General features: G+C 40.8%; 1 protein-coding gene across 1 annotated transcript; it reads right to left on the reverse strand.

Annotated features, from left to right (window-relative positions):
* Nucleotides 1-248: 248 nt before the first annotated feature.
* On the reverse strand, nucleotides 249-5808 carry ZNF281 (zinc finger protein 281). Its single transcript, XM_009925409.2, has one exon. The coding sequence runs from the start codon at nucleotides 5494-5496 to the stop codon at nucleotides 2842-2844; it is 2655 nt and encodes an 884-aa protein (XP_009923711.2). The 5' UTR covers nucleotides 5497-5808; the 3' UTR covers nucleotides 249-2841.
* Nucleotides 5809-14132: the final 8324 nt, after the last annotated feature.

Below are 14132 nucleotides of genomic sequence, written 5' to 3' on the forward strand. Positions count from 1 at the left end.
TTCTTCAATACTCTACTTTTCAACCATTTTGAGACTTTCAGCACTGCTACTCTTATGGTTACATGCAAAATTGAAGAAAAATACAGATTAAGGAAGTCCACAAACTATCTTCAGATTACCTAAAATGCTTTTAAGTATTTTGCTATAATGTTTTTTATTAAGCTTTCCTTATAATGCAGAAGCTAGAGCAGGGGAAAAACAAACAAACAAACAAAAACCAAAACACAAACAAAACAAAAAAAAAAAGAGGACTTTCTAAAATCTTTACTTTGAACAAAATTATATTATACACGTGTCATTCTGGATTTCCAGCAATTACAAAATGTCTTTGAAGTTAACAATACGCAATTTATATATTTTTAACCAAAATCATATTTAAAAAGACACAGATTTAAAAAGATGAAGTTGTACGAACATTTTTAACTTAAGGAAATGTGTTAGTTTTTGCCTCAGAAGCTAAAGGTATGAGATAAAGCCCTGATTTCTAAAATAGTGCATTGAAACTATCTGACCCAAAAAGAAACTGAACGAAGAAAACAAGCTGAAAACATGCCAGTAAGTCATATTATTCCTTCTCTAAATCTTAACTCATAACGTTTCCTTAATAGGTTCTCAAGAGTGTGACTGGATAATAGAAGTGATATCTTTATGATTTCATGAATAATGGGTTTTATTAGTATTAAGTTAAAGCAAACAGCCAGAACAATACATATGCAACTTCTACTACACACAATATATAAAGAATGTAAATTATAACCTCTGTAAAACAACAAAAAAAAAGGTACTGAAAAAGCCAACACAGTGGTTATGGACTACTCCATCCCTGATAACAGGCTGGGTTCTGTGTTCAGAGAACAGTTGTTGTTTGCTTATTTAAACTGAAATAGGGTGAAATACATAATCAAGTATAAAGAAAAAGTTAATGGAGTTACATGGATTCTATGAGAACAAACTCTAGATTAGTAAGAAAAAAAAAAAAAGATAGTTTACCTAGTAAAAGAGATTACAAGTGGGCTCAGGTTTCAGTTTTTAGTGGTGAGGGACAACGGGAGAAATTACCCAGGATTTTTGTAACAATTCGTTTAATAATACACCACTTTCATAACAGAAGTGTTTTACACTTGCACAATGTTAATAACTTTATTATACATGGAAGCCTGTAATAGGCTGATTACACAATAAGACTGCAAACAACCACTGGTACTTTCCTGACACCAGAAAAGTACGTAAGACTGAAACATCACCAAGAGTACATAAAAAAACATTAGCATAAACATCACCAAAATTACATTAAAAAACTAATCAAAAAATACATTTGCAAAAAGTGGTTTAGAGCAGTGCCACTGCCTTTCAGCAGCTTTGAATGGCCACCAGTATTTCTAGCAGGTTTCCGTGGCTCCACAGGCATTAATCAGGATTCACATATAATAAATAATGTACCACAAAATATACATAAAGTAAGGCAATAATTCCAAAGAAAAGTTCTGCTGATATTAACAAGCCACTCAAGAGTTACTTTTGTAGTTGATGTCATCACCAGAAGCCTTTGATGGAATTGCAGCCTTAGGCCCTAAAAGCCTGCAATGATGAACTGCTGCAAACCCCTATATCCATAAAGAGCTCCAGTGACACCACTGGTATGCTGCTGGGCACAGGGGTCCATGTTAGCTGATCCTGATGCAGGATAGGGGCCTTAGTATGTACAATTGGGAGTATATTATTTCTTATTGTACATGGAAACCTTGACATAATTCTAAAACATGTGGGTGTTTATTGTTCATCATCTATCTGATGTCATAAGACATCAGAAAGCACATAGTAAGATATGCACTTTCTGGAATGTAGATCTTTTTAAATGCTAGCTATTAAGTTGGGGTGAGAGAGCGAGTGGGGAAGAAGAGGTGTAAGTTAAGGGGAGGGAAAAAACCCAAGTTCAAGTCTGGAGAAATTGGGAGCACAACAAAAGAGAGGGAACCTTATACAATAAAAGAACATGAAAAAGGGGAAGAGCAAGAGACCAACTTTTTTGAACCATGTATAATAAATAACGTATCCCAAAAGCCTATCTAGATTATGACTGTAGTTTCAAGTTGGGGTTCTAATGACGTGAACCAGAAGCACACGTTTTGTTCTCACGGTTTGTGTCAACAGAATCTCTTCATGAAATTACAGTCTTGCACAGGAGTTCTGGGGACATTATTGTTTATATTAAAGCTACCATTCTGGGCTCTTTGTACAGACCCAAGAATATTTGCTACACGTGCCTGGAATGAGCAACACCTGGAAGAACAGGAGTACTTCAAAAACAACAAAATTTAGGTAGCAAAATTCTTTCAGATCAGCCCAGACATAAAAGACAGCAATTTGAAATGTCATAGGTCCCTTCCTCAAAAAGATGAGATATATATTTGTCACTATCTGTAAATTGGAAGTTCCAATACACTAGTGGTGCACAGAATTCCCATGCTTCATTACACTTTCCTGAGAATAAAGCAAGTAGAATAAACCTTAGTCCTAGGAACAAAGTTAATTTTTTGCATTTTAAACTTTTGGGCTATTCCCTGACAATCTATATAATGTAAATTTGATTGCTAAACATTGTCACTTGAACAAAACCACTATTTTAATCTATTGATTTTTTTGATTAAAAACCATAATAAACAGATCTAAAAAAAAAAAAAAAAACACACTAACAAAATAAACTAAATATGAAAAGTTGCATTGAAAGGGCATGTTACATTATTCTTAATAGGACCGTGTAGAAACATTCCAATGGCAGTATTGTCAAAGTAAAACAAAATTACGTTAAGAAGACCCCACAGCCTGGTCACAGTCAGAACCTTACCTGTAACTCTGGCTGGTTGGGGTTTTTACTCGTGTACTACATGGCTCACTTACATCAGACATCATATTTGTATACCCTGAGAAATCTGACACTGAAGTCCTTACTCTATGGTCCACTTCTCCATTAGAGTTAGTGATAAAAGTCATTGGCACCCTGCTGCCCGACTTAAACTGAGAACCAAAAGCTTGTGCAAAGTTCTCGATCTGGTAGGTTGCTCTAGGCTCTATGTCCTTCTGAGGATCTATCTGGCTAGTTAACTCCTGAGATGGGATCTGAAAGCTTGCTGAGGAGTCTAAGTTTTTCTGTTCCTTCTGGCCACTCAGTTTCTGAGATGTCGACTGGTAGTTAGATGAAGTCTCTAAGTTTTTCTGCGGATCAATGAGATCATCCAGCTCTTGAGAAGGAGTCAACTGTTGATGTGTAGCCTCCAAAGCAGACAAATAAAAGCCTGGTTGAGATCCAAGCAACATCCCAAACGGAGGTTTTGGCAATGCAGTTGGCAATACTGAGGTAACGGATTGGCTGAAGCCACACTCAAGTGGAGATGTAGTGTATATCTGTTTGTCTTGAAACAGAGTGTGGTTATGGAGAGTTGAAGACAAGCTAACAAATTGGAAACTGGGTCCAAAAGCAAAACCAGTACTATTGGTTGTTCTTTCAAAGGCTTGTTGGAGGTATTTGGAGTATTCTTGCAACATGCTCGCCTTATCATTTGAAACTGTTTGAGAGTTAGGGCTCAAATTTTCTTCCTGAACCATCTCTGAATGTTCTCCTGAGGTGTGCAAGTCCACACGCTGTTCAGTTATACTGAAAGGATCTTCTTTCTGGCCTTCTGATTTGTGAGAGTACTGGTCCAAAAGGCTCTGTAAAACTTCATCAGGAATACCAGATTTGTCATGGCAAGACTTTATTTCACTATTTAAAGATGCTGAATCAATAAGACATAATGGAGCTTCGTTATCCATAACACTAACACCTGCAGACTGGATGACGGACTGCTGGGAAGTCATGTGTCCGACATTAATTGAAAAGGCACTGTTACTGCTTGCAGTTTGTAAGTATCTTCTTTTCTTTGAAAACTGCATGGCATCATCATAATTGCTACTTATTTGACCTGGTTTACCACCTGTACTTTGGAGAAGGCCAATAGTTTCTACACCAGTATTGGCTACTAGGCCTAGAGAGCCACTTTGTTTCCCAGACAGTGGTTTTTGCCCCAGAATATCTGGCAGTGGTGATACAAAATTCAGGTAACTTTTGTCTGCCTGTTTTCTGCTTCCTTTTTTCAAGACCAGTTTTGGCACCTTTTTCTGAAGTTCTTCTACGCCCGTGCCAACTAGACCACCACTGGAAGACACGACAGGAATATCAACTGCATAATTTGGCATGGCCACATTACTTGTAACTTGAGATTCAGTTACTTTGCTGCTACACTTATTTCCTTTGTTTTCAGTGGATGTACTTTTTGTTTTACTTTTTCTCCTTGAGGAACTTGTATTTCCCTGAGACAACACAGCCAAGCTACCCATGTTATTTGATGATCCGGGCTCCATTCCAGCCCCTGCTTTACCTATGGCTTCACCACATGTTCTTCTGTGCTTCAACAGTCTATCAGTCCTTGAAAAATACTGCTGACAAGTGTCACATTTGTATGGCTTTTCTCCGCTATGCGTCCTCTTGTGTCTTTCCATGTGGTACTTCTGGATGAACTTCATACTACACTGGTCACACCCAAAAGGCTTCTCCCTGCTGTGGATCTTCTCATGTCTCTGCAGCAAGTACTTCTGGATGAAACCCATGCTGCACTGGCTGCACTGGAAAGGCCTCTCGCCCGTGTGAATGAGCACATGTCTGCGCAAGTGATAGGAGCTCCTGAAGGCAGCGCTGCAGTGTTCGCAGACGTGAGGTTTCTGACTGGGGGACGCAATGGCACCTTCTGCATCTCCCACCAGGGGGGGTTTGGATGAAGCGCTTGGCTTCCGCTTGGCTTTGATTCCCTGAGTTTCTGGCTTTGGCCTTTTTGCCTTCTTGACCTGGGCATCGTGCTTTGGCTCACCCGAGCTCCCAGGGGCGCCCTCGCCTCTGCCACTCAGTAACAGGTCTCGGTGGGGATGCTGGTGCAGGTGGTGAAGAAGGCTGAGGTCCTGAATCACGCTCTGGCCATTTCCTTCCCCGCTGCTGCTCCCCAGGCCGGGGGGTCTCTCCTCCCCCGCTCCCCCAAAGAGCCCCCCGTAGTGGTGATGGTGCTGCGGCTGCTGCTGCTGCTCCTCTTCCTCCTGCTCGCTGGGCTTCTCTTGCTTGATGCTCACTAGGGACTGCAGAAAGCCCCAGGGGCTCCTCTGCGAGGAGGAGGGAGCGGAGGGGAAAGCCCCCGCCGGCTCCTTCTTGAAAGTCATGTCCTGAGGGGGAGGAGGCGCCGGGGGCTCGGCCGCCGCCGTGGAGGAAGCGGCGGCGGAGGCCGGAGGTAACACGCACTGCGGGGGGTGCTGGGCCGCCGGGGGGGGCGCGGCCGCCCGGGTGAAGCTGGTGACCGGGGGCAGGCGGTGGTTGAACATAACCATGCCGGGGGGGAAGGTGGGCTCCATGGCCGCCGCCCTCTTGCTGCTGCCGCCGCCGCCGCCGCCGCCGAGGAAGCCGCTGCCGAGTTTCATCCCCCGGGAAGGCGGGCCGGAGAGGAGGCGCGGCCCAGAGGGGCTGCGGGACCCGCCGCCCGCCCGCCCGCCGGACACCGCTCGCTGCCTCGCTGGCGGGCGACCGCTCAGCGGCTGGCTCCCGCGGCGGCCCGGCAGCCGCCGCCCGGGCGCATCGCCGCCACCCCCACCCGCGCCGACGGGCGGCCCCCGGCCCGGGCTGCACTTACGGCTCCCGCCGCCGCCTCCAGTTAAAAATAACGCCGCGTCCGCTCCACAATGGAATTAGCAGCCCCTGCGCCCCGCACTGCACATGCGCGGCGCGCGGCACGCTGGGTACGGCCCGGCCGGCCGGGCGGCCAGCATGCGCCCAGCGCGCAGGCGCAACGGGCCCCCGCCCGCCCGCCCGCCCGCCGCCGTCGCCGCCGCCGCGCTGGCGGCGGGGGGGGGGGGCGGGGGGCGGCGGTGCCATATTGGTGGGGGCCGCCGCCGCGGGGGGCCTGCCCGCCGCGGAGGGCCTGGGCCCCGGGCCGCGCGCCCCGGAGCGCCTCCTGCCGCGTCCGCCCAGGGGCGTTGGCCGGCACCTCCCGGAGGCTGGGCCCCGCGCCCGCGGGCCGCCGGCCCTGCCGCACGGGCGGGGTGGGAGCCCCGGGCAGCGCCGAGCGCCGTCTGCGGCGGGAGGCGAGGCCGCGCCGAAGGCGCGCTGTGGACTTGCCGCCGCGTTACTAAGAATAGAGCGAGCGGCAGCCTGCCTGCCTGCCTGCCAGCCATCAAAGAGCGTGGCCGTTTCCTCGAGTGGTACTAACCGACCGGTCGTGCGCGGTACCGGCCCCCGCCTCCAGCGCTGCCAGGCGGGCGCGGGCGCCTGCCAGCTAAGGGGACCGGGCCAGACGGCAGCCTCTCGGGGCGGCAGAGGCACAACCCGTAATGAAAAGCGCAGGTGCAGCCTCGCGTAGGCTAACGTCGTTGCCCGGCCGAAGCATACACAACACGCCTCAAACACGCAGCACCCGTGTGCCTAGCGTAAGCATTTGCACGTATTAAGAAGCCGCAGGGAGGGAGATGCTGAAATTTAGCATTTTTAACAAAGGGAGAGTGGAGTATGGCCGTTGCTACTTTTATCTCAAAAGAGTGACATTAACGGCACGTAACGCCGCACAGTTAACGAAGCCACTCCCGAGAACTGAGATGCTACCCATAAGAAAGAATATTTTCATCTGATCTATCAGGCAGGTGTATTTCACGCCCACCGCTGGTGACATTTCATTGGAAATCCTCACCACGTACAAACGGGGAAGTACCTCCGCATGACTCAGTGGCACTGGCACCCTAACTGGGCATCTGGCCGCCAGCGAGCTGGCACACCCAACCATCAGCTTGACCAACCTCCCCCTCTAGCAGCGGACCCCAAATACAGGATTCTTTGGCCCGCTGTTGCAACAAAAGCCACACTACCAATAATGTTCGTTGTTTTAGTTGCACGTATGGAAGCAATTCATCCTTATAACGAAAACAAGATAAAAGTTCCATTATTTTGAAATAGCTCTCTTTTTCGCTGAAAGTAACCGGGAGCACTCTTTCTCCAATACAGTATGCCCCCTTGGATGCTAATAGAGTATGAATAGAATTCTGCTTTATTTCTAACTACTGGCTTTGAAAGCCTTTTGTATTTCTGTAGGGTTTTACTTCTGAATGCCAAATGCAATTAAAATGTAAAGTGCAGAGGTACCTTAGCTTAAAACCTTGGAATTGAACATATTAACACTAATTTTTATCATTAACGTAATGGAAGCAATGGAACAAAGTGCACAAATTCCTTGTGATTTTTATGCTTTATCTGTCAAAAATATTTACCGTTATGACAGTTCAACCTGTAAAAATCAAGTATCTTCCATAGGCCTAACTGGTACAAAGCCTTGGGTCAGATTTTAAAATCTTAAAAATATCTAATCGATGTAAAAAATGGAATTTGATGCAATTTCTATACGCAACAAAATTTTGAAGTCAAGTGAGTAAAACTTGTTCCTTTTATAATATAAATAGTTTCCTTTAAATAGCATGTAAACTAACAGTTCGTTTTAAAATGTAAATTAAATTATGAAAGTTTAGGACTGTCAGGTTTAGCTAAGTGTTAAAAGAAAGACCAGGAATTCAAAAAACTTAAAGCAGCAGTAAAATATTAGTCAATGCCTATGAGAAATGAGTCTGTCCCTTTATTCAGGGTGTCTGTGTTTAATGGTAAGCTGGGATGCATATAAGCTAGTCCAAGCATGAAGGGCAGTAGGACACTCATATGGAAAGCCAACTTTGTCCCTCAGTTATCAAGATAAGAAACCTGTCATTTCTCTCATTCACTCTGTCAGCCTTGAGATACTCCAAGCAGACTTACCTCTGTGTTGTACACCCCATATATCAGGAAGATGAAGAGACCCTGTAAAATAAAATGGAGGGAAAAAGCTGTTAACTCTAATCATTTCAGCAGTAGAAATACCTGAAATAAACTTTCCTGGGAACAGACAAAAGAAGACACACTTCATCAAGGTCAATTTATTTTTCTATTTTTCAACATTATAAGCTGTACCTTGAGCATTTATTTGATAACGTGGGAGTGCCTCACCTATAGTATTTGTGGTATTCAACTGTTTAGCAATGAAAAACTTAGCCCCAAGGGATCTAAAACATTAATTGGAAAAATTAATTTTAAATTTGAATGGTCTTCTGAACAAAACCACAAAATAAATGAAAAATAAAACTGTGAAAACACAAAGATGCTAAAGCAAACTGAGAAGGAGCAAACATCTCTACTTTCGATTTAATTTTTTTTCACTGAAATTAGGAAAACATATAGTACCAAACTCTACACTAAAAATATATTCCTGCATATCTATTGACAAATGTATACACCCCACTTAATTATTTTAGAAATTTAAATAGAAAGAAAGTAAGAGATGTATGAGGACAGAAAAAAGAAATAATGCAAGTAAGCAAACAGTATACATGATTTATCAAAGTTCTTTTAACAGGTTGCTTCAAATTGGTCTGTTATTAGACAAAACAAGCTAAAAACCAAACATAACACTCACTTCAGTGAGTTTCTCCGAACATTTTCACCTTATTGAAGGATGTGTTCCTAGGATCTAAGTTAACAGTGCAACATGTTACTGATTCTTGCAGTCTGCAGGCAGAATCCTGAAAAATATAGGCAAATTACTAGGAAGAACAGAATAACAAATGGAAATAAAATGTAAAAGATAAAGTTACCTAAGCAAATGCTTCTATTCTAACCTATTTTTAAATTTATTTGTAAAACGACCCTATCTTGTAATATTAATACTTAAACTGGCCACTTGAATGTATCAAGGAAAAACGCTTGACTTTCAGACAGGAAATAGTTTCTGAAAAGAAACTCTGTTTCAGTAACAAGGAAATTACGACGTTTTAATCCAACACGCAAATTACTTGAAGACAGCTGGATTAATTCTGGATTTGCTCATCTGCAAAATCACTGTTATTAGGCAGGGAGTAATGAAAGATATCATTCATATGTAATATTTCCATGGATTACCCAATGCCAGCATAAAATCCTTGCGAGAGAGTGTTTTTGCTTCTTCTCTTTTGTTTAGTTTTTCAAAAAAGCCCAAATCCAATACTTCCTTTCAGTTATTTACAGATTACATCAATGACCTCAATAGTAAGAATAGCTTCAAAGAATAGACAGGTACATTTTTTTAGTGTACCTTTATATGAAATATACCACAATTATATCATGCTGCTTATTTGTAAACAGAACAGAAGCTTGGCAACTCAGATGAGTGAATTACTCACATGCAAAATTATTTGTAGAATAAAATCTTAGTTCTCTCTTTACTGTCAGTGGACCATTCTGAGTCCTTTCAACAGTATCACCTGAAATATTCATTTAGACTTGTAAAAAAAAAAAAAATCAGAAACTTTCTCTAAAGTTACACTGAAGTAAAATCAGTTTTATCTGAGATAAAAGTAAATATTGACATTATAGGAAGTAAGATGAGCACATCATAATTGCATTGAACATAGGCAACTGGCCGCTGATTAATCCAATTATTCAACTTACAGTATTATGAGCAGCATGACAGGTATTTTGTAACTGAATGTTCTGCAAAAAAATGATTGTAAACAAAGTCTCTTAGTACAAAGCTTTTAAAGAGTCATTTAAGTCTTTGACAGTACTGGAAGAAGTCAGTGACAGCTTTTAATGTTAACAATACAAATGTAAATAGTGCAAAAAATACATAAATAATGTAAGCATTTTTATTTATGAATCTGATCTGGGCCTCCTTTATACATACATAAAAAAAGGAGAAGATGTAAAGTGTACACCTTTGTTTCCTCTGATCTCCATTTCAAGTTCCCAGGATTTTAGGGATTTCCCTCCCAGGCAACAGGCTGGAATGGGTAGATGCCATAGTAAGAGGCAGAGAATAATCAGCTGTTATTAAGATCAGAGGGTCGGGGGGGGGGGGTATTCCTTTCTCAGGCTGCTCCCAGGAGAGTGAGTAAAATCACATGCTGCTTGTTAGTCAGTTACTTTCATAAGTGAAAACATCTTGCCAAAACTGTCAGTCCAAACAATATTGTTTGCTGTGATATCAAGACTAAAGATACACATTCAAGCCTTCCAACACACTGGAATACTTTCTTTTTAACCTAGAAACACACAAATAATGTTTTTAATTGCTTCTAAGTCTCTTCTGAAATCTGTGAATATCATATTATCACAGGTAAACAAACTTGTTAGCTACTTAGGCTTGGATATTTGGTAATCTTACAGAAAATTCAGAAACAAATTGTTAAAGATTCCAGATCTTAAATTGGCATGCTAAGTTTTTGCTTTTCTTGAGCTTGATATCAGCTCATTTAAATATTTACCTGTTAGAGATATGAAGTGCTGTGGACAGTCTTATCTTAATTCTTCTTGTAGACTTCTGGGAGTTTTTTGTCTTGTTCTGTTTTATCATTATGGTGGTGGTGGGATGTTCTTTTAACATCAATAAATTATGCTAATAGAATCAGCCCAAGAAGGATTTTACCTATTGCTTGCAATGAGTTACAAGGTCTTGGCACCCACAAATGATAATGAGGGGTAATTGTCCACACAACACTGTCATCAACAATTACCTGTACAGGATAGTTTGTGGTCCATCTAAAATAAAGAGGTAAAGATCCTCAGGTGGTTTGAAATGTTAAAAATAGTATGGTCTTACATAACTGATAGTTCAGTTTCCTTAGGTCATTAATTGCAAAAAATAAGCTTCTCTGCTTTTTCAGTGGGCCATGGTGTTACATGCAGTATGGTTCTGCAAGTGGCTGCCTCAACCCTACAGTTGCACAGGCTGGTCAGATATTCTTTGGTTTCTGGGAATTAAGTAGTGTTGTGATCAAGCTACAAATTTTATCCAGAACTGTTTATTATATCTGTTGGGATTAAAAAAAAAAAAAAAAATATATATATATATATCCTTCATTAAGAAGCATAGAAGGCACGTTTTGGGGGTTTTTTTCTGTTCCGATAGCATGTATGAACACCCAGAAGAAATGTAACTACATTATGCTAAGTAGCATATAAAGATAGAATAAAGCTGTCTATGCCTTGAAAAGGATAAAGGTGTCTAGACAGAAAAACTGGCAATGTGTAGAGAAAAGAGAACATACAAGCACACCTGTCATTTTTCAAGTCTCATGGAAAAGTAGGATGTGTTCTTGGTAGATGTCAACTAGAAGTTAAAAACCTTTGGCTAAGCTAGAATCCTGCCTTTTGGAGACTGAAGAACAGAACTGCCCTGTGCTTAATTACAGTTCTATTTGTCACTCTGTGCAGAGTGTAAATGGATTGCTCAAGCTTTTAAATTTGGCAGGTCTTAACAGAATAGTCCTTGCTATCTTGAATACATCAGTCTATGGACAGTTCTAATCTTTAGCAAGTTTGTCAGGATCTGTTCCAATTTGGGTGGTACCACTGAAAGCTGACACTCTTATCAGAAGTTCATTCTGCTTTAGGGCAACAGAAACCTGCATGGCAGTTCTTTTATCAGAAGTTTCTTTCCCTAATTTTAACATTTGTCTCTCAATCTGTTATTATTTGACATTTCCTAAAAGTTTCCTTTTACAGACAGCATATTTCATTCAAGATTAAACAATAAGTTACAATCATTTTTTGGTGTGGTGGAGAATGTTACACCGATACTTTTAGTATTCTGAATTTCAGCACTTTTTCAACATACCCATTTTCAAGTAGGTGGAATTACTTCATCCTTCTCCTGTTAATTTTTAAGCCTTTGATCTTTCATTTGTTTGACATAACTAAAAAGGATTTTTAAAGAATTCTCAGCTACTAAAATCCATGCTTGAATACTTCAAAATGTCAATTAAATAAAATGTTAGCAAAATGTGCATGTAAACACTATATAGAAGAACTGTAGAAGAATTAAAATCAATGAAATACATTCTTAGTAAATTAACACCTAATGAAAACAATTCAGTATTTTAAAGCATACCTCTAGTATGAATTTAAACGCTTCCATCACTGAAAAAGTTTGCATTGCAAGAAAAGTTCTGGTATATGGGAGAGAGAAGGATAGTAGATCGTATGCAGCTATACTGAACTAATTCTGCTTATTTTTTCATAAATTAAAAAATAACCATATTGCGGCAACAGAAACTGCAGATTGCAAATAGAACTCATTTTACTCATACAAGCAGTCTTCCTGTAAACCTAAAAGAATTAAAAATTGTCTTGGCAAGGATAGATTAGGGGTTTACTGTTCGTTTTAAATCCAGACCAGTGCTAGAATCTATAAGCCTTAGGAAACTTGTGTCATACATCAGAGTTAATGCAAAGGATACCAAATTCCAAAATTACAGGATTTTTCTACCATAGATGAAGTTAGAAATCTTTACTTCAACAGTTAACAAATTTGACATTTGAAACAGTACTGTTGTGAAATTTTGAAGCCACTGTCCCACAAGCAGCTACTTCAGCTCTTGTAGTTATCACTTAAATTAGTACTTTCAGAGTTGGCAAACAGGAAACAACATGACTGATTCAGATCTTCTGCTTATGAAAATCAGAAGTTAAAAGAAAAGAACAGAAGGCAGAAATTTTGTAATGCTACCAAATTAACAGATCTTCAGAAATTTGGTAGTAATAAACTGTCACAGCAAAGGCCCTGGAACAAATCATCAACCTACCCTGTAAAAGATTCTTTGGTATGGCCTTGGAGATTAAGTCTTCTTTACCTCAGCTACATGCAGAACCAGACGATACTTCCTTAGTTCACAGCCATGTTAGAAAGATACTTCCATTAATGTCAGATGAAGTAGAGATGGGCAAGTAGAGTATCACTCTGGATTTCACACCAAGAACCTCTACAATAAATTAAGTACAGTTTTTCAGGCTTTGTTCTGTATATATTGCCACAAAGACAAATCTATCCCATAATGAAAATGATATCAACAAATAGCCTGAAACAGAAAGTCTTTTATCCACACAAATTCTGATGATTCATAAAGTGACAATGATTTCCAAAATACTGGTTCAGCTGCTTTTAAGGAAAGGAGCAGCAACAGTTGAAAAATCTGATTTTAGCCAGATAAGTGGCCTACTATCAAAATTCTTAGAGCTTAATGACAAAAAAACCCCACCTTGGTTACCAGGGATGCTATAGCACCTTTCCTTCTCACAAATGCATGCTGCTAAGCAGCCACATTGGAAATTTTAGATTAAATTGTATATAATATGTGCAGTAGAATAACTGGGATCTAGTATATCAAAAGAGCAGGTCAGATTCTCCACAGCCTTAGCAAATTAGCATTCCGTGTTGCCAAATGTAAGCCTCCCCTGAAGTTTGTTTTAGATAAAAGTCAGAAATAACCTCTCTACAAAAAGGTATGTTGAGAATGATAGGAAATTTTCATGTTAAAAAAAAAAAAAAAAAAAGGTTGGAAGGGACTTACAGAGGTTACCTGTCCACCTCTCTGCTTAAGCAAGAATAGGCTGTTTAAGTGTCAGAATAAGCTATCATATGGCAGATATAGCAAATTTCTGACATGACTTAAGTACGTGATCTGACAGGTTTTTTTATCCACCTTACCAAGATCCTGTTGGAGCACCTAGATAAGCCTGTGTTGATCGACTTTTTGAGGTGATCAGGGTCCTTTTTTCCCACCTATCTTCAAAGAGGACAATTTGACCTTTGCAATAAGTCTATAAATATTACAGTCAGGGCTACAGGATTAATTCTTTTTTTTAATGGAAATCTATCATACTATATAAAAGTTTCCTGCTTCTGTTCCTTCTTTTCAGAGTTATACTTTACAAATCAAGATACTCTTTCGTAGCATGCTGACTGCATGCAAAGCCAAGACATGAAGCCAGGTAGGGGTTTTTTTCTGATGAAATTAATCACCATAATCACACCATTACCATATACATCAAAAAATCTAAAGATAGATACAGCTCCAGTCACAGAGAGATAGAGGAGACTATCACGCCTCTGTCCGCTTTTTTCCAGTAGTCTGTCGTTCACACACATACACACAAATGGTTTGAAAAAAAAAAAAAACCAAAACCAAAAAAACATGTACTCAGAGTTTGGTCTTGCTATGCCATTGCACAATCC

The sequence above is a fragment of the Haliaeetus albicilla genome, chromosome 8 (genome assembly GCF_947461875.1).
Source record: "Haliaeetus albicilla chromosome 8, bHalAlb1.1, whole genome shotgun sequence".
NCBI classification, from domain to species: Eukaryota; Metazoa; Chordata; class Aves; order Accipitriformes; family Accipitridae; genus Haliaeetus; species Haliaeetus albicilla.